This window comes from Myotis nattereri, assembly GCF_964212035.1.
Source record: "Myotis nattereri genome assembly, chromosome: 11".
Classification (NCBI taxonomy): Eukaryota; Metazoa; Chordata; class Mammalia; order Chiroptera; family Vespertilionidae; genus Myotis; species Myotis nattereri.
The window spans coordinates 5,724,561-5,750,263 of NC_138086.1; the positions used below are offsets into that span (position 1 = coordinate 5,724,561).

The window sequence follows — 25,703 nt, forward strand, 5'->3', positions numbered from 1 at the left end:
AAGAAAGATATTTATATGTATATGTACATGTACAAATATGTGTATATTACACACATACATAGATGTAATTTTATATATCATATTATTATATTAATTATTATTATATTATACCTGGTTTCCCAAAAAGGATTTGCATCAGTCTAAGGAAAAACAACAGGGTAGTTAGAAATTGTGCAGTCTCTTAAATACTCTCAAACTCTGCTAGTGGTAGTGCCAGTTAATAAAGTGTTTAAACAGTTTTAAAAATTTTGAAATATTTTGGCCACTTCTAGAAATCTATCTTAAGTAAATATTAACATTTAAAAGACTATGTTTTCAAAGAGTTTATTATGTATAATGGCAAAATTTGGGACATGCCTGCATGTTTAACAATGAAGAAAGAAGGTAAGTAAATAATTAGAAATGATATTATGTATATGGTATGATTGCAACTGTGTAATGATATGTAGCTATCCATGTGTAGAAGAAAGAACAATTGGAAATAAATCAGACAATGTTACAAGCAAAGGTGAAATGATAGGTGACTCTTATTTTCTTTGTGTTACTCAGTATTTTCAAATTTTGCAAGTTTACTTTAGTCAAAGAAAATATAAACGTAATGCTTAAACAACAGAAAATAGTTTCTATAAGACAGGTAAGCCCTAACTGGTTTGGCTCAGTGGATAGAGCGTTGGCCTGCAGACTCAAGGGTCCCAGGTTCGATTCCGGTCAAGGGCATGTACCTTGGTTGCGGGCACATCCCCAGTAAGGGGTGTGCAGAAGGCAGCTGATCGATGTTTCTCTCTCATCAATGTTTCTAACTCTCTATCCATCTCCCTTCCTCTCTGTAAAAACTCAATAAAATATATTAAAAAAAAAAAAGACAGGTAAGAAGAGAGCAATGGAGCAATGCCTTCCTGAATGTCAGCCTACATCAGTCTTCATCCTGTTTGATCTTAAGTGTGGAGTATTTGACTCTGTGGACCCGCCTTCTCAAAATCCTCTCCCTCTGACTTCTGCAGCCCTGGGCTTTGCAATGCAGGGCATGGTGATTGATTAGCAATGCCTGCTGCAGGCACAGGACAGGGGTGATTGATTAGCAATGCCTGCTGCAGGCACAGGACAGGGAGTGGGAGCACAGCTGCTGCATATTTGCCATTTTGCCAGAGCTGTTGCTATGCCCTTAATGTCCCCATCCCCACGGCACAAACAAAGCAGATAACGTCACTCCCTTTGCCAGCGGGTGAAGATCTTAATGTGTTAGATCTGCCTGGGAAGCCTGTGGCAGCTTGTTCCAACCTCACTGCCACCCGGCCCAGTCACATGCCCCTTTGTTCTGGCCGTGGCAGCGGACACACCAGCTCTTGCTCAACTGCTTACCCTCCTATCCTGCCAAGTTCGATTCCTCCTTGAAGATTTAGGTGAAATGCCGCTTCTTGGTAATGAATGCCTCCTCTCTTCCAGGCGTTTCCGCACCCGCTGTGCCAACAGGCACCCTCCTGGGCTCCGTCTGGCTTCCTTGTCCCTCCCCCGCCATGGCCCACAGCTTCTCCAGGAGCACCGGTGCCCCTGGACCTTGAAAACCACAGGGGAGAGCCTGCTTCCTGCACACGCTTCTCGGAATGAGCGAGTGATGAATGAGAGCAGAAGGTTCAATACTTCCATCAGGAACCTGAGGAAAGCTGGTTTCTAGGCACGCATTACGTTTGCACGGTATCACTGACAACCATGAGAGACTGGAACCAGGAGAGGTCGTACCAGTCCCTTGTCTTTCCGAACATTAGTCATGTAGGAGAAAGAAGTGTCTGGGGCCCTAAATTCCAGTGGTATTTGCTCATTTGAACCCTCTGCTCTAACACCACTTCCCCATCACCTAGGCCAGTGGTCGGCAAACTCATCAGTCAACAGCCAAATATCAACAGCACAACGATTGAAATTTCTTTTGAGAGCCAAGTTTTTTAAACTTAAACGATATAGGTAGGTACGTTGTTATTAACTTAATTAACTCCTAAGCTGGCCTTTGCTAAAAACGTCCTCAATCTGAGGGGTCGACCTCAGTGAACGTACCCCCATTTCTTCTAACACCACTTCTTCAAAATAGACTCGCCCAGGCCGAAAACCAACTTCTGTGCATGGGCCACGAAGTTTCAATCGCACTGTACGTGTGCGCCAGCACGTGGTATTTTGTGGAAGAGCCACACTCAAGGGGTCAAAGAGATGCGTGTGGCTCGCGAGCCGCGGTTTGTTGACCACTGACCTAGGCCTCTCTGAGGGAAGACGCACCGGGCTGTGCAGAGGACCCTAGTCTTTGGGCCTGAGCCTCGTTTAGAAGAATCCGTGCAATCTCAGCACCCAGTGGGCATGGGTGGCACGAACATGCTCCGTTCCATCCTGAGGCTCCCTCTGGAACAGCTCGGGGTGCGCTCACGTGGGTGGGGACATCACTCTTTGCCATCTCCCCACACCAAGTCCCTCACCGGCTCTGGCTCAGAAACCATAGCAGCCTATCCAGGGGCAAAGCCTGGGGGACCGCTAGTGTGGCATCAATGGCCTCGACTACAACGGCACTTTAACTGCACAGATGTGAGGTGCCTTCGGTAGAGGACAGTTTGAACTCATACTTTCCCAGCTAGAGAAATGAATTTACAAAGTGAATCTCAAAACACTCTAAAGCCACGTTAATTTATTGTGAGGGATAGTGCTCTTTGGCTGAAACCAAACCTCTAGTGTTTTGTGTTTTTTTAATATTGAAACAAAAAAACAAAGAGAAAACCAGCCTCAGGTCTGGTTTGATATTTAATCCCCTTTCGCATTTCTTGCTTTAACATGAAGTGTGAAAGTATCTTGTTGCAGCAGCATATTGTATAAAACGTTATTATTAACTTAAGGGTTTTGCGACATGGCCCAGAATTGTCACACCTCGTATGTAACCCAATGCTGCCAGCCCGCAATCCAAAGTGGTTATTATAAACCGGAAAACTGCCTTCTACTGGTTGAAGCCCACACAGGTCAGCCTCCCTGGCACAGGGCAGGTGGGGGAGGGGGAGCGTGACCTGGAGGGGCGGCCAGAGAGAGGCAGCATGTCAGGTGACCTCTGACAGAATTCCGTTTATAAAACAGGTCGCTGGTATCAGACCTCTGGTTCAGGTTTGCAGCCTGCCTTTTGCATGGACCATTTCATATTGTGAACATTTTTTTTCACGCCTCCAGAAACATTATGTTAAATGGCTGGTTACCGTTCCATATCTGGCTGTGACAATGCACTATTCCCTTATTTAGCACTGGAGTGATTTCCAAGTTTTCCCAGTGGCGCCCTTGGGCTTGACAATGGCTCTGTTGCAGACACCCTGCCTCCTTACCACTTGGTGTGCCTGCTGGCTGGCTGTCCACCTCCCTCCTAGACTGTGACCTCTGTGAGTCCTTCCCTCCGAAGGCCCAGCTGCTGACACGGAACAGTCCTCAAATATCCGCTGGACAAAGAAATGAAAGAATGACAAGCCAGCAAGGTGAAGGCTGGATTCCAGCCCAATGCAATGGATCTCTCTTTGGTGAGGAGGCAGCCAGCTCTGTGGGAAGGGCCTGGCTGGAGCATCCATGGGCTTGGGGGGTGGGGGGCGGGGAGGGAGCAAGTCACTTATTATCTCTGCATCTCAGGTCCCTCCTTGCAAAATGGAAACTTCAGGGTTTCCTCCGGAGGGTTTTACTGAATGTTTCTAATCCTTGCAACCCTGTAATGTATTAATCTCTCCCCTTGCTCAGTAGTCATTGTTACCTGAGACTTTGTTAAGCAATTGCGTGGAGGCAGACAAGAGAGAAATCGAGGGAAGCCTCAGACTGCGGTGGGAAGACGCAGCCAGCGGAGGAAGACAGTGACACTGTGACCGACTCGCCGCTGCCAAGACAAACGCTCCTGTCACTCTCACCTTTAAGTCCTACCCGTACTTTATTGTTCAGCATCTAACAAATCCACCTCTTGGAAAAGCCTCGATTCACCTGAGGAAATCTCACCCAGTGAAATGTTGTTGTATCACAAAGCAATGAAAGACTCGCTCCCAGCCCAGCTTCGATGAAGAGTTGGCAGGGCTCAGAACGTTGAAGCGAGGGGACATTCTCCCAGACTTCTCAGGACAGTAAGTGGGTGACTGGGACCCCCACTGGGAGTCAGTTAACAGCTGACTCCTTTAGTCCTCGTCTCTTTCCCCCTGGGACTGCATTTCAGATTTGCGGAGGGTTGGTCTGTTTCCGGTGGGGCCAGCCCCCAGGTGGGCTTCAGGCTTCCGGCCTCCACCCTGAGGCACATGCTCTTGCTCTCTGTCCCCAGTTTGTGAGGCTACTGGCCAGTCGCTCGCCCCCTCACCCCTTCCCAGCCTCTCACCCCAGGGCCGGGAGGAGTCACAAGTGAAGGCCAGAAGGCAGAATAGCGCAGGCTCACTGCACTCTGAGCCCCTTACTCTGGGTTCTTGGCCCCGCAAGTCCTGGCAATGAGTGTTGGCTATTTGCCCTTTGCCCGTCCCGCTCACCATTTAGGGGGAAAGAATCCAGGAAGTTGTAGTTTTTCTTGCCGGAACACAAATCCCATTCATTCAGGCGAGTGCCCTGGCCACCTGGTTCCTGTACCGCATGGCTCCACCCACTCACTGGACTGTCACACCCTAACTGCACCCCTGAAAGCTCAGGCTCAGACTTGCGCCAGCACCCACCGCTGTACTCACATCTCGCGCATGCTCTGCACCCCTCAGCAGTCCTCCTTCCCCAGTCTGCCCTGCCTCAGCATCCCCCAGATGCTCACTTCTGTCGCCCAAGCCTAGACTCCACTCTCACTGCTGACCCCCAGACCTCCCTTGCTCATTTCTTCCTCTGGCAGAACCGAACTCTGATCATGCCCGACCCCCCTGACCCCCTACCTATTGCCGGGCGTTGCTTCCACATCCATTTTGAGTGGGCACTTGACACAGCCTGGCCACCAAGTAGGTCGCTGGCACACCTGCTTCCCTCTCTCAGTTGTCTGCGTTTTCCCATTCCCCAGCTCCCCACCGAGGAGACCTCAGCAAAATGACAGATGAAATATGTTCAGTCCAATGAAACTTGTCATCTTCCAACACCAGTCCCACCGATGTCCCTGGGCATGTGCCTGAAATATTGCCCTCCCTTCATTACAGTGACTGGCCCATCCCTGCTTCCTGTCTGAAGCTACCTTCTCTCCAGGTGTATGGAATTCCAGCTCCCCGAGTGCTCAAGGCTTCACTCTCCATGGCACTCCCTTCTCGCCTACCTTGTCAGCGTCTTCCTCCCAGCTAGACCTCCGCACCCCATCTTCATGCAAACTTCCTGCAATTTCACACTTTCGGACCTGGACCCATCCCTCTCCTCGACCATGATCCTCACCTGGACCATGATCCTAACCTGGACCATAATTCCTCTCCTGGACCACAATCCCTCTCCTGGACCATGACCCTCACCTGGACATCAATCCCTCTCCTAGACCATAATCCCTCACCTGGACCATAATCCCTCACCTGGACCACAATCCCTCACCTGGACCACAATGCCTCACCTGGACCATGATCCCTCTCCTGGACCATTACCCTCACCTGGACATCAATCCCTCTCCTAGACCATAATCCATCACCTGGATCATAATCCCTCACCTGGACCACAATCCCTCACCTGGACCATGATCCCTCACATGGACCATGATCCCTCACCTGGACCATGATCCCTCTCCTAGACCATAATCCCTCTCCTAGACCATAATCCCTCTCCTAGACCATAATCCCTCACCTGGACCATAATCCCTCACCTGGACGACAATCCCTCTCCTGGACCACAATCCCTCACCTGGACCACAATCCCTCACCTGGACCACAATCCCTCACCTGAACCACAATCCCTCTCCTGGACCATAATCCCTATCCTGGACCATGATCCCTCTCCTAGACCACAATCCCTCTCCTGGACCACAATCCCTTTACCTGGACCACAATCCCTCACCTGGACCACAATCCCTCTCCTGGACCATAATCCCTCACCTGGACTATAATCCCTCACCTGAACCATGATTCCTCTCCTGGACCATGATCCTCACCTGCACCACAATCCCTCTCCTAGACCATAATCCCCCACCTGGACCATAATCCCTCACCTGGACCACAATCCTTCACATGGACCACAATCCCTCACCTGGACCATGATCCCTCTCCTGGACAATGATCCTCACCTGGACCACAATCCCACTACTAGACCATAATCCCTCTCCTGGACCATGATCCTCACCTGGACCACAATCCCTCACCTGGACTATGATCCCACTCCTGGACCACGATCCTCACCTGGACCACAATCCCACTCCTGGACCATGATCCCTCTCCTAGACCATAATCCCTCTCCTGGACCATAATCCCTCACCTGGACCATAATCCCTCACCTGGACGACAATCCCTCTCCTGGACCATAATCCCTCTCCTGGACCATAATCCCTATCCTGGACCATGATCCCTCTCCTAGACCACAATCCCTCTCCTGGACCACAATCCCTTTACCTGGACCACAATCCCTCACCCGGACCACAATCCCTCTCCTGGACCATAATCCCTCACCTGGACCATGATTCCTCTCCTGGACCATGATTCCTATCCTGGACCATGATCCTCACCTGGACCACAATCCCTCTCCTAGACTATAATCCCTCACCTGGACCATAATCCCTCACCTGGACCACAATCCTTCACATGGACCACAATCCCTCACCTGGACCACGATCCCTCACCTGGACCATGATCCCTCTCCTGGACAATGATCCTCACCTGGACCACAATCCCACTACTAGACCATAATCCCTCTCCTGGACCATGATCCTCACCTGGACCACAATCCCTCACCTGGACCATGATCCCTCTCCTGGACCACGATCCTCACCTGGACCACAATCCCACTCCTGGACCATGATCCCTCTCCTGGGCCACGATCCCTCACCTGGACCATGATCCTCACCTGGACCACGATCCCTCACCTGGACCACAATCCCTCTCCTGGACCACGATCCCTCTCCTGGACCACGATCCCTTTCCTGGACCACGATCCCTCTCCTGGACCATGATCCCTCTCCTGGACCACGATCCCTCACCTGGACCACGATCTCTCTCCTGGACCATGATCCTCACCTGGACCACAATCCCTCACCTGAATCACAATCCCTCTCCTGGACCATAATCCCTATCCTGGACCACGATCCCTCTCCTGGACCACGATGCCTCTCCTGGACCACGATCCCTCTCCTGGACCACGATCCCTCACCTGGACCACGATCCCTCTCCTGGACCACGATCCCTCTCCTGGACCACGATCCCTCACCTGGACCATGATCTCTCTCCTGGACCATGATCCCTCACCTGGACCATGATCCCTCACCTGGACCATGATCCCTCTCCTAGACCATAATCTCTCACCTGGACCATAATCCCTCTCCTGGACCACAATCCCTCTCCTGGACCACAATCCCTCACCTGGACCATAATCCCTTACCTGGACCATAATCCCTTACCTGGACCATAATCCCTCTCCTGGACCATGAACCCTCACCTGGACCATGATCCCTCTCCTAGACCACAATCCCTCACCTGGACCACAATCCCTAACCTGGACCACAATCCCTCTCCTGGACCACAATCCCTCTCCTGGACCATAATCCCTTACCTGGACCATAATCCCTCACCTGGACCATGATCCTCTCCTGGACCATGATCCTCACCTGGACCATGATCCTTACCTGGACCATAATCCCTCTCCTGGACCATGATCCCTCACCTGGACCATGATCCCTCTCCTAGACCATAATCCCTCACCTGGACCATAATCCCTCTCCTGGACCACAATCCCTCTCCTGGACCACAATCCCTCACCTGGACCATGATCCCTCTCCTCGACCATGACCTTCACCTGGACCATGATCCCTCTCCTGGACCATGACCCTCACCTGGACCACAATCCCTCACCTGGACCACAATCCCTCACCTGGACCACAATCCCTAACCTGGACCACAATCCCTCACCTGGACCATGATCCCTCTCCTGGACCATGACCCTCACCTGGACCAGCTTCACCTTGTACAGTCAATGGCATCACTGCCTGACCAGTGGCCGGCTCTGTCCATGACATACCCAGTCCATGCTTTGCCCAGACATTAGGAATGAGTTAGAATCTCTCTTTTTTTTTAAAAAAATTTTCTTTTAAATATATTTTTACTAGAGGCCCAGTGCGCAAAAATTTGTGCACTTGGGGCGGGGTCCCTCAGCCTGGCCTGAACCTTCTCGCAGTCCGAGAGCCCTGGGGGAATGTCCGACCAAGGTTTAGGCTCACTCTCCCTGGGGAGTGGGCCTAAGCTTTCAGTTGGACATCCTTAGCGCTGCTGTGGAGGTGGGAGAGGCTCCTGCCACTGCCACTGCACTAGCCAGCCATCTGCCTGGCTTGTGGCTGAGTGGTGCTCCCCTTGTGGGAGAGCACTGACCACCAGGGTGCAGCTCCAGCCCCACCCCCCATTGCCCTGCTGCCGCCAGTCGCCGCTGTCACCCGCCACTTAGATTTTCTGGGGTGGTACCCATGCTTTTTCTTCCTTAAAGTTTTCCAGGTGATCGCTGTCCCCTCCTTCTGCCCACTGGTGCCCTCCTTGGTTGGCCTGGCACTGCCCAATCGCCAGCCCCGCCCCCCACTGGTCTGTCGTTCCGCCATTTGATTTATTTGCATATTAGGCTTTTATTATATAGGATTGCCTTCAGAGAGGAAGGGAGAGGGAGAGAGATATAGAAACATCAATGATGAGAGAGAATCATTGATTGGCTGCCTCCTGCACGCCCCCTACTGGGGATTGAGCCCGCAACCTCGGGCATGTGCCCTTTGGTCCACAGGCCAATACCAATGCTTTACCCACTGAGCCAAGCCAGCAAGGGCAGGTTAGAATCTCTTAACAAGAATTCACATCCATGAGTAAACCATCTCCCTGGGGCCACTACCTGGAATTTACAGGGTGCCAGTGTTTTCGCGGTGCTCTGTTCCGTTTTACTGAATGTAGCGAGGTCTAGAGCAAACACAAAGTAGATACACACGTTGTATCAGGAAACCTTGGATTATATAGGAACGTGACTTTTATAAAAGGCATTTATTTCTTGAAGCCCAGACCAGCCCTTGCTTTACTGCACAGGGAAGTTGCAAAACCAAATGAGACTTTGTGAAATGTCTCAGATACTGATAATAGCAGGATGTACTTTTAGTCCCCGATACAGCCTCCGCAAAGATGCCAATATCGCGGAGACCACTTTCTAGAACAGAAAACTATGGCAACCACAGTGATTTCAGCCTGGAGTGCCGTGGGTGCCTCCTCGGAGGGTGAGTGTAGGGTTTGCTTCTGTATCGACCACGAAGGCTTGTGGTAGCAGATAGGACCCCAGGGCCGTCGGGAGGGCTTCTGAGTCGCTCACTGGGCGTTGCTTCTTCAGCTGCCCACGCTCAGATCCTGGGATGTGGTCTGGACTCACTCCTCTTCCTGAACAAGTCCTGCTTGTTTGGTTATTTTTTGTTCGTTTCCCTCTATTGCTTCCTTTCATTTTACACGGCTGTTCTCACCTAGACCATCTGGACTTCAGGCAGTGTCTCCTTCCCCTTCCATATGTTCTGTCTGTTTACTGCAGCCTGATGTTCCTGAAGTGCTGCTTGGGGTGCTCCTCCGCTCCCCACAGCTCTCTGTGGCCCCCCATTGCTTACAAAATAAAATCCAAACTCCTTAGGCAGGACCACAATCTGGGAATAAAATTGCCTTTTCTACTTGACCATTTCCTGTTTCTCCTTCCTGGACACCTTCCTACCTTTACACACCTGCTCCCCTGCGTGTACACTCTCCTCTCAGGGGCTGCCTTCCACACCTAGATGCTAATGGTCCAATCTGAACTTCAAGGTCCAACCAATAACAACTATTCCAGTCTCAGATCTTGTTTGTTTGTTTGTTTGTTTGTTTTTAGAGAGAGTGGGAGGGGGAGAGACAGAGAGAGAAACATCAATGTGAAAGAGACACATCAAGAGGTTGCCTCCCGCACGCACCCTGACCAAGGCCAGGGATCAAGCCTGCAACCTAGGTGCGTGCCCTTGACTGGAATCAAACCTGGGACCCTTCAATCCGCAGGCTGATGCCCTATCCACTGAGCCAAACCAGCTGGGGCTCAGTTTCAGCTCTTAAAACACTGAGATCTCCACACTCCTCTGACAGCCAGGCAGACTCTGCCTCGTTGCTAGTGTGTGGTGTGTGCACGTGTGTGTGTTCTCCCCCACCCAGGTCATAGCTCTTTCAAAGGAGACCTGGTGCCAGGCTGGTGTGGCTCAGTGGTTGACTCATGCACCAGGAGGTGGAGGTTCAATTCCTGGTGAGGGCACGTGCCTGGGTTGCAGGCTTAATCCCCAGGATGGGACCTGCGGGAGGCAGCTAATCAATGGTTCTCTCTCATCATTGATGTATCTATCTCTCTCCCTCTCCCTTCCTCTCTGAAATCAATAAAAATATATTTAAAAAAATAAAACAACGGTGTGCCATGCAACCCGTGTGTCTCAGGTTCCATGACCCCTCGCAGCTCCTAGCACAGGCCTGGCTGGTTTCTCAGGCCTCAGTGACTGTTTGGTGGGCAGATGTGCCTTCTGACGGCCAGCATAGAAGCAGATTCTGAATATGGGGCCGCACATGCCATCACCACCAGGAGCCCACAGCTCCTGATACCGACCCTGCCACCGAGAGACACCGGAGCCAGGGTCAGGCTATGGCTGCCTTCCACCTCGCTGGCACCGCAGCCTTCGGCCCGGGCCCTGCGTGGAGGGCGTCACAGCGGCCTGGGGCCTGCGTGGAAGGGGACACGTGTCACACCAGGTATGACAAGAGATCAGACGCAAGCCAGGGGCTGACGGGGGGACCCTGAGAGACGGGCCAAAGTTGTCTGGATTCAGACGATCCAGGAAGGTGGGAAGAGCAGGTAGCAAGACAGGCACTCAGCTGCTTGGCTGCGGCCACTGACCCAGCAGGCGGCTCAGGTCCCGGATTCAGGGGGGTTTGCAAAGCCACCGCCTGGCCATTCCATGAGTTCCGGTGGTCACAATGGGAGACTCCGTGGATGAAGGTTTAGGAGAGAAACAGGTTCAAGAAGGAAATGCCCCGCTGGGGATGTGTGGGACCGTCACCGACAGAGAAAGAGCCCGCCCGCCTCCGTGAGTGTCCCCAAGCTCCCCAGGGAAGGGCGCAGCCTGGCATAAGCACTGATGGAGCAACGCTCTGGACACCGACAGCTCCTATTCTGAGAGTACTTTATCACTCACAGATCTTTCCACAGGCACTGGTTTGTTTTGAATCTTCAGACAACATGTGTGAAGCCACCATTTCACAGATCAGGAAACAGGCTCAGAGAGGATGCCGCGGAGAGAGGCAGCGATGGTTGATGAAAGCCCTGCAGCGCTGGGCGCACGAGGAGCCTCCTCTCATTTCCTTGTCACAGGAAGCGATTCTGATGCTTCTTATCTGCGTGGTTTCCAGGAGGACGCCGAGGTCTGGATGGTGAAACCACCTGCTTGGCCGGCATGATGGCGGGGACCTGCCCCTAGGACTCAGACCGCTTCAGATTCCTGCTTTTGCCACCAACATGCTGGCCTCCATGTACTGGGTCTGAGGACACACAAGATACCAAAAAAGGGAACGTTGGGGGTGGGGGGTGGGGGAGGAGGTAAGACCTGCTCTCTAACTGGCAGCATGGTCTTCGGACCTCGCACCTCGGTGGCTGCCCGGCTCCGTGTGAGACCAGGGCACCAGGTGAGAGGGACCCCGTCCGTCTCCAAATGCCAGGCAGCCTCTCCCTTTCCCGGCCTCGCTGCCTCCCTGCCCCTCGCAGGGAAACAGAGTTTCCAAACCTGGGGGAAGCCCTTCTGTTCTCTGCTTCTGGCCGGTATCTCATGACTTTAGGTTCAACATGATTGTCTTTAGGTTTCCAGAAAACACAGAAGCCAAAGGCTTGCTGGCTCTTTCCGTTCTGTCCCATCCTTCCCTGAAGAGAAACGTGAAGGCAGCCTGCCTGCTGCAATGGTGGAAGGAGAGCATCGTGGGTGGTATCCCCCCAAAATACGTCAAAGTCCAAACCTCCAGCTCCCAGAATGGGGCCTTATTTGGATATACGGCCATCACAGATGTACTTAGTTTAGAGGAGGTCGCCCTGGAGCAGGGTGGCCCCTGGTCCAATATGGCTGGTGTCCCTGTGAGATGACAGCCGTGTGGAGACGGAGGATGGGGGGTCTCCAAGCCAGGGAGCTGGCAAAGTCCCGAGGCCAGGAGGGTGTGAGGAAGGGCCCCTCACCGGCTGCGGAGGGAGCAGAGCCCCGCTGACTGCCGATGATGGGGACCTGCGGCTTCACCGCCATCAGACAACAAATTCCTGTTGTTTCCAGTTACTCAGCCCCGGGACACAGAGAGGCCTAGGGGACGCCCCCAGCCCCGTCATGAAGAAAAGTCTCAGACTCACTAGAGTTGTTAGCAATTGATTAGAGGGGAAAGGATTTGGACTTTGAAGAAGAGGTAATGGAGAGGAGAGCAGTCAGGGGTCAGGGAGGGACTGGAGGTGACTTTCGGGGCAGAAGAGGGGCGTGTAGGGAGCGGGGTGATGAGGCTGGACAGGCAGGTGGGTCCCGAGTGGGGAGGTCTGTATGTGGTTTAGGTCCTAAACTTTAGGAGAAACCAAGGTAGGTTTTAAAGGTGGGAAAAGCAAGAGCAATTTTTAAAACAAAATGTAGTTGGGGGAGTGGACGGGATAAGGGCTCTAACTAGAGCTAGGCCCAAATGCTGGCTCCCCACTCACCGGCTGCGCGACTTGAGGCAGATCAGCGAGCCTTCCTGGGCGTGATGTCTCCTCCGCGGGAATGAAGAGACGCAGGAGAATCCCTGGGAGACGCACAGGCGTGGCAGCAGCACGGTCTGCGGATCTTTCCCAAGGAAACGTACAAAGCAACTGGGTAGGAAAAGCAAAGCCAGCGCTCAGCACTGCCAGGTGTCAGGTGTGATGGCATCTCCAGAGGCTCCACAGCACAAGCCGGGGAGTGTGTGTGTGTGTGTGGGGGGGGGGGGGGCGGCGGTCAGCGCAAACCATGGAAACTGCAAGGCCTGCTGGTCGCAGCACCTGCGCTGAGGACGCAGGGAGGCGATGGGCAGCCACCAGGTGGACCGGTTTGCAGACAGCGGCTAAAACTGGGAGATGTTCCCCCGTTTCAGTGGAGAGCAAAAGTCCTCAGTGACACCTCGAAGGGCTGGGTCAGGCCAACCGGATGAACTCCTGAAACTGGCCCCGGCTCCCGCCTGGACGCCCCTCCCCAGGAGAAACAGCTTGTGGAGAATCCCGGTTGAGGAGAAAAGGAATTGCAGAAGGGGAGAAGATAGCATGTCCAGATGACTAATCCAAGCCAATAAATGTCACGAAGCAGCTGTGACAGAAAACAGCAGAAGGATCTCTTACATTTAAAAAAACCAATAAAAGGCTGATAGAACCAACACTTCTTATAAAAGTTAGGAAAACTAACTTCATATAAAAATTAACAGCAGGAAACTATCAAGGTCAAATCACATACAAAATTACCCGTTAGGAAAAGGAGAGAAGGATGAGACTGTCATGCAGACCAACAAGGGAATCCTAAGGCCGCAGCATCCTCGCCCGCGACATGGCCAATCCCAGCCCCGGCAACAGAATTCTTTAATGGGGTGAGTCCTTTCCCATTTTCACTCATTTAATAACGAACATCGTTTTCTCACTGAGCACGTTGTCTGAAGAGGAAAGTGCCAACAGCCAGCCTTCCGTCTTTGGCTGAACAGCCTGGGGCTCTTCCTCTACCTCTAATCCCTGCAACACCGTCAGGGGGAGGCAGGGCAGGGCAGCGGGCTGCAGTGACAGGGACCACAAGGCCCGGAAACTGGGGGCGGGGGGGGGGGGAGGGCGGGGGGGGGGAGGGCGGGGGGGGGGGAGGTCAGGCGTAGGGAAACGAAGCTCTGTGGGGTTTTCGTTCTTACCACAATTACACACAAACACAGCTTCCGGGGTCAAATCCTGTTAAAAAGTCACATAGTTTAAAGAATTTACAAATTGGACAAAGACTTAAAAAATAAAATAAAATAAAATAAAGCTGTTGGCTCCCAGCTTCCTCTAGAGAGGTTCCGCTTCAAATTGTTTTACAGCTGATTCCTGGGCATTTACCGTCAGGTGCTGATCCGTGGGCCTTTCAGGTGGAAGACCCGCTGCGCTTTCCAATGCGCCAGATTCACAAGGTCTGATCCTCGTGACTGCTGAGAGAGAAGGGCTGGCGGTGACTGCTGAGAGAGAAGGGCTGGCGGTGACTGCTGAGAGAGACGGGCTGGCGTGGCCGTCTGAAAGCGCTACACGGGAGACTGGCCACCGCGACCTCAGGGTTGCACAGAGCTTGGCAACTCAAAGCGTCATAGCAGGTTTCCCCGGAGCAGACCGAAATATTGGAGGCAATTTTGGGGAAATGTGTATTTAAAATTCTGAAAATGCTGCCTTTTCGCAGACGTTTATCACTACCTGCTGTAGTGCTTGGCCTGGGAACACCTCCGTGAGACTGTGTTTGGAATCAGGTACTTCAGGTCAGCAACGGCTGGTGTGGGGCGGTGGCACAGCCCTCCCCCGAAGTGGCCTGCACCCCTAACACAGGCTCTTCCACTGCGGCTCAGGCTCACTCAACTGCAAACCCTTCTAGGAGGCAGGGCTGCGGCTCACGCAGAGCCGATAATGACTGTCCAGTGGTCCTCTGTGCAGATTAATTTAAATGGACGAGAAGAGCACGAACTCCCGTCAGGATGCCTACTGCATCTTCCTGGGAGTTTCCTGTTCTTTCCATCCCCGCCAGTCCCATAGCCGCTGTGGAAGGAGCCGGAGAAGCCGAATTACCCTGTGAAGGCAGCTTAGGCTTCTATCTTTGGGTTCTACTATCCTGCAGGTTCTTGTGGTCCCACTGCTACATCTTCTAAAATTATTCCACCAGTGATGATATGTGGACTCTGCTAAAGAAAGTCTCCACTCATGACACATTTCCCCCCAAAACCATTAATGACTTTTCTTCTATATTTTAGGAGGAATTTCAAAAGTACACATTCCAATTTTTAAAAATCCTCTGTGTGTGTGTGTGTGTGCTCATGTGTGCGTGCTAGAATTTGATGCTGTTCACTTAACAGTATTTGGGGAAGTAATGGTGGTTTTACTATGAAATCTCCCTTCCCCAAAACTCACTCTCCATTCATTCCAGTTTCCTTCAAGTTGCACGCTGAGGTTTTGTCATTTTCTTGATAAAAATCACCTTGATTTTTGTGAATCACATATTTCTTCCCTTTAATTTTCCAGCTGACTGCTGTTATTACGTAAAAAAGCATTCAGTTATGAGTATTTAGCTCCCAGTCACTTGATAGAATTACCTTACTAGTTTTAAGTGTTTTTCAGTCATTTTAATTTGTTTTTTAGGTAAGTGATTAATATCATCAAACAAATTCTTGTCTCCTTTTCAATATTTATAATTATTTGTCTGATCAGAATTGGATGAGAATACTTCTCATGTGTCATTGACTTGGTTAGGGACTTTTTATTATTATGTTAAGAAGATAACACTTGATTACTATTTCACTATGGATATTGTAAGTTTGGATTTTGCCAAGATGAAGACCCTGGGGCCAGACGTGGGGATCAGGTCCCTTGAGCGAGGGGGACGTGGGATGCTGCGTGCCAGGAATACAAATCTGGTGTCAGCATGTAAGGGGAGAATATTTTAACTTCGAGGAAATCTCAGTGACTTATGGAGACACAGGGCCGTGTATTGAAATGGGATTGTTCCGGATAACCCAGCCCAGGTGGGATTACTGGCATGCTCCTTGGCCACCAATACTCTGGAATCTACCATTGCCTCCCTGAGCTGCCCTCGTCGTAGGGACGACATCGCCCAGCCCCCCTGAGCGCTGGTTTGGCCAATGGAGGCAGTAGAATAGGAGGGGAGGCCAAAGAAACGGGAGGCCGAGTGTCAGGGTCCAGCCCCAGCAGTCTAGGGGTTCCCAAAGGTGTGGACGGAGTCGGTGAAGACTATCCACCCTCTTCCTATGGTGGAGTCCTATCTGTTCCGAGAGTGGGGCTTACCTAGGGGAATGGGGAGCTTTCCTAGGGGAATCCTGTTTGACCTGTTCAGGTGCCATATGCCGGGGTCCAGCCCCAGCGGTCCAGGGGTTCCCAAAGGTGTGGACGGAGTCGGCAAAGAATGTTTTACACGAAGACAGCGTTCATAGCTCTCCAGTTCTCTTTAGTCTCCGTGGATCTTCCTGTGCCTGGCTGGGGCCACAGAGAAAGATGCCAAGGCAAGCTGAGCCTTTATTTTATAGTCAGAGGTAAACAAGGTAGTGGTCACCAAAGTTACACTGTTCTTATGAATTTCACTTGTTTACACTGTTCTTGTGAGTGTCACTTGTTTTTGTTCTTGTTCTTGCTGCACTTCCCTCAGCCCATTAGTTTCCCAGGTAAGATCTAGGGAGCGTCATAAGGTCAAGCCTAATTATGCTAAGAGGACTGTGCCCTCTAAGCTGGGACTTGTTTGTGACTTTGCCAACAGGTCAGTCCCAGGCTTAACCCTATAGCTGCTCCCCACAGCCGAGTGTTTCCCGCCCCCCCCCCCCCATTTCTCTGCCTTCTGGGGTGTCCTTGGAAGACACCACACACCACCTCCTTGGCTCCCCTCCCACTGAACGGTCCTTTTTTGATGGTCAAGCGACAGTCAGACGACCCTAGGTTTGGGGACTTTCAGTAGAACCGCCTGAAACCTGTCCTCCCATGCTACCCCAGCCCTCCAGCCAGGGTCCTGGCTTAGGCGGCCGGTTTCTTGTGCACTTTCTCTGTTGTATGTGTGAGCGAGCCATCCTGAGTCTAACTCCAGGACCCCTCCCACCCAGCTCTCCCTGCCCCTGACACCAGCGGGCTGGAAACAGCTGCAGGAACTAGTCCTCCCTCCTCTCAGCTGCACAGGCCCCGGGGTTGGCCTGCTGCACCAGCCCGCTTTCTGTGTGCCTTTTTGCAGAGCATGTGGCATAGGAAGCGGCACTCTGGGCCCGGAGAGAGCCCGTGGGTCTCTCCTTGTAAAATAGGACGTGTTGATGAATATGCCAGCCACTTAAACGCTTCCTTTCTCAGCAGCTTAACCACTATGTTGGAAGCAAAGCCAAGCCCCTGGTTACCAACCATTCCTCTTCCATGGTCCCTGACATCGCCTGAGTCGTGCAGGCCTTTCCTCTTCCTCTCTGTTCAGCTGGGGGAAGAACACCCACTAGGGTGAGAGCTTGGGTTTAAAACCAGCTCTGCCTACTGACTGTGTGGCCTTGAGCAAGTCACTTAACCTCTCTCTGCCTTAGTTTTGTCGTCTGTAAAATGGGAGGAACAACAGTACCAACTCTTCCCCAGCTTAAATCTCTCCCTGACTCCTGAGCACCCACAGACCAAATGCATAAGGACCCCCTCTCCATTTCCTCAGCTCCACTGTGTTTGGGATACCTCCTATCTTACTTCTGCGCTAGACAATGTCACACACTGGGCCTCACTTACGTCTCAGACAGATTTGCATGGTGCATCGCTATCTCTATCCACAGATGAAAAAGCAAGGTTAGGTGGTTCAGGAACCACCCACAATGTCTCTGGTCTTTCCTCCTTATCCTGCCCCTCTGTCCACATATGCTGCTGTCCAATCAGAATTTGCTGCAGTTTTAAGAACATTCCATGCTGTCCCATCTCTTGTTTCTTGGCCTGTATGTTATCCTCCCCAGTGTATTCAGAGAATTACAAGTAAGTGAATTTGGCAAAAGCAAGTGGTGTGGACGTGAGGGAAGTGAGAGAGTAGAAAGTAGGGGCTGAAGCTAAGCTGTAATTTAGGGGGTTTGCACAGAGATGTGAATATGTTCCCTTCCTGAAGGGGGAGCTGTGCCTTTCTACTTGGGATCCTGACACCAAAACCTGTGATTTCATCATTTGAGGTTCAGGTTGCAAAGTGCATAAGCGGGTCTGCACCTGACAGACTTAAATTCAGTTTATAGTCCCTACGCGGTTGTCATGGCTACATATAATCACTCAATCGCTGGCCATCCATCTGCCCATCTTTGGTCCCTTCCCCTACAAATGATTTTCCTTCAAGACAGCTACATACACACAGCCCTGGCAAGGTAGCTCAGTTGGTTAGAGCGTCGTCCCAGTATACTAAGGTTGCGAGTTCAACCCCCAGTCAGGTCACATACAAGAATCAACTAATGAATGCATCAATAAGTGGAACAACAAATCGATGTTTCTCTCTCCCTCCCTCTCTCTTGAAAAAAAAAAAGACCAAAAAAACACACAATAAAACAAACAAACAAACAGGTGCATACAGGAGAAACCACTCCGGCTAACAGGAGTCATAACCCTCAATGTAAATCACTCTTCATCCTTGAGAAATGGGGAGAATTTGCTACCAAAGGTGGCCGGTGACAGGGCCCTAAAATTGGCTGCAGCGCCCAGACATCCGGGAGCCTGGGCCTCTGCCCCCGGGACTCTATTCCAAATCCCAGCTTTCAGTATCCCTGCTTCAGAGCCCAACCTCCAGACCTCCAGGTTTGCCCCTCCCTCTCCCTGAGAGGCGAGCGCTGAAGAAACAGTTCCTACGATTTCACGAGTTTTATGGTTTATCCTAACAACAGTAATAAAATTTGATAACAACGATGTGCTGTGGGCATTCACCTGAGTGAGACATGCAGCCCTTGGGGAGTGGGGGGTATGGCGGAGGACCTCTCTAACTGTTGTTTTGAGAACAGGCCATGGGGACAAGGGTGGAAACAGAAACGGTATCCAGGTGACAGGTGACCAGCTTGGATCAGACTGGAACTGGCGAGAGTGGGGGTCCTGAATATGCTGCGACAGCAGAACCCCCCGGGTTTGCTGATGGGGATGGAAGCGTGGATAAAAAAGGCAAAGACAACTCAGGTTCTGACTTGAGAAACAGGAAGGCTGGCAAGGCCACGGGGCGAGGGGGACTGCGAGGAAGAAGCTGCGGTGGGGGGAGGAGGGGATTCCCGTGTGGGGCGTGCTCAGTTCGAGGTCTGAGTCCAGGAGACACCCAAGTGGAGATGGCATGTAGGCGTCTGGAGATGCGAGTCTGGAGCTCATGAAGGAGGTCCAGACCAGGGAGGTAATCCTGGGAGTCCCTGGAACAGATGATTTCTACAGCCACAGGATGGATGAGCCCAGCGAGGGGGACAGTGCTCCCAGGGGAGGGGAGAGGCCCCGGACGGAGCCTGGGCCGCCAACAGGGGATCAGGAGGATCCAGCAACAGAGAAGGTGAAACCAGCGGAGGGAGAAGGAAAGCAGTGGAGGGGGAGGTCAGCAAGTGAAGGACGCGCCTTGAGACAGAGGGGGAGAAAGCCCATCAACCAAGGCTGCTGGGCGGTGAGTAAGGTCAGTGGTCCAGCAATGGCGGCCAGGGCACTGCAAGGCATGTTGGCTCCAGAGCCCACTGGAGAGGGCCTAGGGAGAAAAATCAGGGGAGAGGAGGGACAGTGGGCTACCCAGCTCTTTGCAGGACTTGGGTGTGAGGGGGAGTAGCGCAGTGGCAGCAGCCGGAGGGGCCTGGGTGGGAAGGAGCCGCATGTTTGTGGGCTGGTGGCTGGTGTGAACCTTGCTCTTGGCTGCAGCGCACATGGGAATCACTGGCTGATTAAGTCAGAATCTTTGGGGACAGGAGCCCCGTCTTTGTTTTTTTTTTAAAGCTTGCCGGGGGATTCCAATGTGTAGGCAAAATGAAGAGCCACCGCGTGAGAGAAAGGAGCACGGGTGAGCGGGAAGGAGGGGGTGCTTGCCTGAGCAGAGGAGGGGTGGCACCTGGTGCAGGTTTGCCTCTGCTAACAGGCAGGAGCACAGTCAGTGGGTGTCCCTGCTGGGAGGGGCCAGAGGGGCGGGGCCAGGTGCAAGTTCCCTTCCCACTGTCCCTTTGTCAGGGAAACAGGAGGAAGGGTCATCACTGGGAGTGAGGGGAGGGGGAGTGTGGAGGCTTGAGGAAGGCCTGGTCCGAGATGGCTTTCTTCTCAGTGTCTCCTGGGCCTCGTGGAAAGTACCTGGTCAGTACATGCCTTTGGCTGAATGATTAACTACTCCAGGAGCATCTGTCTGGGTATAAGACACAAGATCATCGAAACCGAGACCTGGGCGAAAGCCAGGTGCAAAGATCAGCCTGTTTCCCCAGGACCCGTTCCCCTCCCAGCCTCCCCACTTCACACTCCGATCTTCAGTGCAGTTATAAACCAAATGCATGCTTTGTGCCGCTTCTACTCAGAATAGAAGCGTCTTAGATCATGTATCATAAAAGGCACAAATATAACAGAGCCATTAAAATAAGGATGAGAAATATGACTGGACACCCTACTGGGGGCCGAACAGGAAAGGGCAGGCCTGCAGGGAGCCGGGATTCTTCTCTCTGAACCCCCTGAGGGTGGCGAGGGTGCCTCTTTGACTGAACCCAGCACTCCCAACTTTGCAGGTGTGTCTTCCAGGTGAACTGGGATTTTCCCCGTTTCAGAAAATGCACATTTTAGGAGCCCTTTTAGACACAGCTTCCCCTGGGCTGGGTGGTGGTGGCTGGTAATAGCCCCTGAGCGCCTGGGTGGTTCCCCTTCTCGCTCTGGAGTCCCCAGTCCAAAGTCCATCGCCACGCCTTCCAAAATCCCCTGCGATTCCTCTTCTGCCGTAATAAAAACCCCCCTTCCCACCAGGCCCTTCAGCAGTATCCCATTTTCAGGCCTCTAACTCCGTCCCCTGGCATTCGATAATCTAAAAGCCACTCTAGAAAGACATAAAACCCATAACCCTAAAGCTACATTTGCATCTCAGACAACATAATTATCTTCAGTAAAGGTTTGGTGCATATGCAGTGCATGTAAAATGGAAAAGGATGCACGTTGGCATCCCCTTCCCCACATCAAACACACACACACACACACACACACACACACACACACACACCCCGTGAACTCAGGCGGGCTTCCAGCCCACACAGCTGGGAAGCTGCTGTGTGCCAGCGTGGTGGGAAACAGCCGTGCTGTGCTGCCTGGCAGTCCTGGGGGACGGGCTGTTCTCCAAGGCCACCCTCCACAGCCACGCACCGTCTGGCAGGCGACAGGCAGGCACGGTGCCTGCAGTTCTCTTGGCAGGAAAGCAGAGCCAAGCGTGCAGCCATTCAGTGTCTGGTTCCCAAAATACATCCCAGGAGAAGGGTCGGAGGGAGGGTCGGAGCGGCAGGTCTCAAACCTCACATGCGCACGTGGCCTAACCCAGTGCCCACGCAAAATCTGAAGCAAGTGCCTGAGAGCCGCTGGGGAGCCTGGCTGCACGCCCCCCCACCCCCCGCCCTGCTGCCCGGAGCAGTGGGATTTCAGAGCCGAGCCTCCAGGAAACCACCCTCCTCTGGGGTGGATGCCACCTCTGAGTGCAGGCTGCGTGGAGGTCAGAGCGCCACAGGGCATGTGCCCAGCAAATGGCAGACTTGGTGCGATTTTCCAGGAGAATTCTGAAAAGCACACAGGACTGACCGTGCCACTGGTGTGTGCTCTGCTTTTGGGACTGACGCTGAAGAAAAGGAAAGGACCTGGAGTTTACTGAACACGCCCCACGCACAGGTGCAGGCACGCCCAGGGCCTTCTCCCCGACCTGCCTGTGCTCCCTGTTGGTGGGAGCACGATCGATCCCCTCTGAGAAGGACAGTCTCATCATCCAGGTATCGAAACGAATCAGGGCCGCACGCTTTGCTCCAGCAACTGCTCCTTGAAGCGCGCGTCCTTCTGAAGACGACAGGGTGTGTGATGACGTCCGTGTGTGCATGCCAGCACCTTCATATTTATGCTGCAGGGAACAGTTTAAAGAGATATAAGGCAACAAATCATAAATCGTATTCATAGTAAATTAGGTAATGTCTCTACAGTGGAAGATGACACAGCCATTCCCACGAACAAAGCAGCTCTCAATAAATGGGTATGAACAACCTTCAACACATACTGCCGAGCTAAAAAGAAAAACAACACATCAATGCAGCGCACTTCCGACTGTGTGGGCAAACGCCCCAGGGTGCCTCCCACTCCTGCATGTGGCTTTTACACCACTGCCCTCTCCACAAACCTCCCATTCCCTTTCCTCCATCACCTGCAGGCACTGTTTCCGAGACAGCCCGCAGTGCTCCCTGCCTGTGTCTGCATGGGGACAGGGGGCCCCTCCTGTCCCACAGCTCCTCGAAGGCCTACCACCCTTTTGGCACATCTCACCCCTCTTGCCCATGTCACCAAGCAAGAGCTTGCTGCAGACATGCACAAGAGCAGAGGCAAAGACCACACAAAACCTAGAGCCATGCCAAGGAGCGTGTCTTACTGGGAGTGGTTAAAATGACACAATGCTCTGGCTGTATTGGTTCTCAGTGAACAAATTACACCAGTTTTTAAACCTCTGAAGATAAAGAAAAGCCTGGAACCATCAATCCTAATCCTAATCCTAATGCAGACTCTCCTTAAAACAGCTTTTCTCCTTGTACCCCAACGGTAAGATTTAGGAACCCGCGTGAGCCCTGGAGTCTCACACCCAACCCTCCACGACACATGGGCACCTCTGGCTGCATCCATCCCCATAAGATGCTGGGACTCCCTTGTGTCGTGAGGAATAAACGATGACAGGAAGACGTTCCTTCAGGCTGGCTAGAGATCACGGACTTTGTAATTATGCTTTCTTTTTTTCACCTCGCGGGTAAAAAGCTACAATGAGTGGGGCTAACAAACAACAGGACCAGGCCTTTAGCACAGTGGTGCTGCTGGGAGCGTGTGTTGCAATGATCTAAAATGACCTTTCGTAAAAGCTCACGCATAGAGTTTTACTTGGAACGTTTCTCTCTCCAAGACCTCACACAACCCTTAGGAGTTATTTAGGAACATTTTACAAAATGCTTTTTGACCCACCTGGCATAAGGAGGGTTGTCAAAAGACACCACGTCCTCGAGAGCCTCCCTCACAGGCCCAGAGCACCTGTGGGCTGTCTGTGCACCAAATGGCATGCATTCGTTACGGAATAAAGTGGGAAGGTGCAAGGACAGGGACAGACACTGGCAAGGTTTGTGCACATGTTGAACTGGCGTGACCGGCCCTCCGGGAGGGACGCCGCTTTCTCTGAGAGCCAGGGTGATGCCTGTGCCTCTGCAATGGGCTGGAGGGCAGCAGGTGTAACTGTACACACCTGCAAACCCTGGGCATGAGCTGGCACTCTGCTCTGCAAACGCTGCCAACCCCACGGGGTTCTGAGTGAATATTTTCCTGGAGTCTTGTTGAAAAGCTGCAACTGGCATTCCGGAGGCCAGGTCTGGACAGGAGAGCTAAAGTCAGTGAACAAATGGTAACAATGGTGCTGGTGACCACCGTGTCGGGAGCACCCTCCTGTCCAAGTGATGTTCACGTGTGTGGTGCCTACACGAACGGTGGGGCCAGCGTAATTACTAGAGTAATGTTATTTGTTCGGGAAATCATCACAATTAACTTGCATTATTTCATCATGTCTCAAGTAGATGGGGGAGCAAGAGGTCACAAATGCGTCCTGAGCCACATTCAGGTCATGGCGGTATTCTAAATTGCCCAGGGTTCATCTGTACGCTTGGAGTGCGATCGAAGTTCAGAAATGAGTGGAGGACCAGCACACACAGACCTTTAGTCAAAAGCCTGTAGCTTAGGGAGCCTGAACCCTTAACCGGTGGGGAGGTAATGCCAGACCATTAGGATTAGGACAAAGGTCACACGGGAAACTGTCAATCAAGCAGGCTGCTGTTGGCAGAACCAAAGGCTATTCCCACCAAATGCGGTTGCCGTGGCTACTAAATACCTTTAGTCCAGGAAAGGAGCATATTGCTGAGGTTGCCGCCCCTTTCATTCAGCAAACAGACACCTCCAGGCGCAGTGTCGGGTGGTCATGCCCTGCTTGCCGAACCTGTCATTCTGCAGGACAGCTGGGTGTGTGAGCACAGAGCTGTGCCGGTCAGCACACCCGGCGGTCCTCTGGAGAAACGGTGTGGACAGCAGTGTCCCCTGGGAGAATATTGCCACAGAGTGACCGTACCTTCATCCAAAGTACTTCTTGGATTCCATGATCAGGATGGCCTAGTGGTTATGGATGGGAACAATCTGAACAGACACAAGAGGTGGCTGGCACAGCCCCACAGAAAATCCACAGGGACCTGGGAAAGAGCTGTGAGGAGCCAGGCTATCCCCAGGCAGCCCTCCCTGCTGGTCCTGAGCGCCTGCCTCCGTGTCGCTGTGGGATCGATATTACTCATTCCATGTGCACCAGGGAGCAAAAGCTCCCGGCGTTATGCAATCTATGCCCACTTAGAGGAAAATAAAAACTGGAATGACTCCTAGCCCTGGTTTGTACGATTAGATAACACTCCCTTTGCTCCGTGTCCGAGTTATCCAGGCACTGAGTCCAGACTCTTGTTTTATTTTTCTAAGAGTTGCTTGTTGCACAGAAGTGGAGCCACTGCTTTCCTGACTACACAGATCACTGTTCTCCCCCAGTTCTATGTCACAGGCAGAGACCAAGGCAGCAAGGATGTTGAATAGTTTGTCAAAGGCAACCCCAAAGGATTTTCCAAAATAGTATTGGTAGCCTTGTGCAACACTTTTACAACAGGGCAGGGGGGAGGGGTGGGGGGCATATTTAAAAATGTCTTTTCAGGGGGTATAGTGAATTGAGATCAACGGACAGAAGTTAAAGGAATATGAATAAACCCTCTAACAACTAGGTCCTAGTTTTCCTATCTGCAAAATGTCTATGGTAATTCTCTTAGGGTATTTTCATAGAAAGGAGGTAAGATAATATCAATGACCTAATATGATGTCTGGCATTTCATTATTACCAGCCTAGACAGATGGCGCTCCAAATGGAAACATCTTTCCTGAGAGGCACTGTCCTAAACCACCTCTGATGAAGGTCCAGGGATCTTTCGTTTGCTTCTGTATTTTTAATTCTCAATTCATGAACTTTTGTAATGTTCAGTGTAAAAGGGATTACTAAAGCAGTAAAATTCACAAAGACAGACGAAATATAACCAGGATAAAACACATGCCCCCGTTACCCAGGCCTTGGAAACCTTCTCCAGGCCATCTTACTCCTCGTAGAGATGGGTCCCACAGCAGACCAGTGGCAGTGCCAGGGTGGGACTCGAGTCGTACTCCTAACATGGGCAAGCTGGTTCCCAGGACCGCCCACAGCCCTGGCCCACCTCTATTACTCACCCTTCCATCAACCAGGACAGAGCCACACAGCAAGGGGAGGCAAATGAGGCACTTGTCCTGGGTATAAAATTGAAGGAAACACAAGGAAACTCTGCTATCAAGATAAATACTATCTCAGTGCAATATTCCTTTTTTAAAAAATTTTGTTTTATTGCTTAAACCGTTTAAAGTATTACAATATTCCTTTTTTTAAAAGTATCTTTTTATTGATTTCAGAGAGGAAGGGATAGACAGAAACATCAATGATGAGAGAGAATCATCCATCGGCTGCCTCCCCACACTGTGGATTGAGCCCACAACTCGGGCACTTGCTCCAACCAGAAATCAAACTATGATCTCCTGGTTTGACTGTG

At 52.0% G+C, this 25,703-nt stretch overlaps 1 protein-coding gene across 1 annotated transcript in view; it reads right to left on the minus strand.

Moving 5' to 3' along the window:
* The window catches only part of GALNTL5 (polypeptide N-acetylgalactosaminyltransferase like 5), a gene marked incomplete at both ends in the record, with an annotated part of 53,872 nt that extends 46,137 nt beyond the window's left edge, over positions 1-7,735 (minus strand). Inside the window, one exon of the mRNA XM_081102625.1 lies at positions 7,672-7,735. Coding sequence (XP_080958751.1) covers positions 7,672-7,735 — 64 coding nt within the window. The remainder of the gene's footprint in view (positions 1-7,671) is intronic.
* Positions 7,736-25,703: the final 17,968 nt, after the last annotated feature.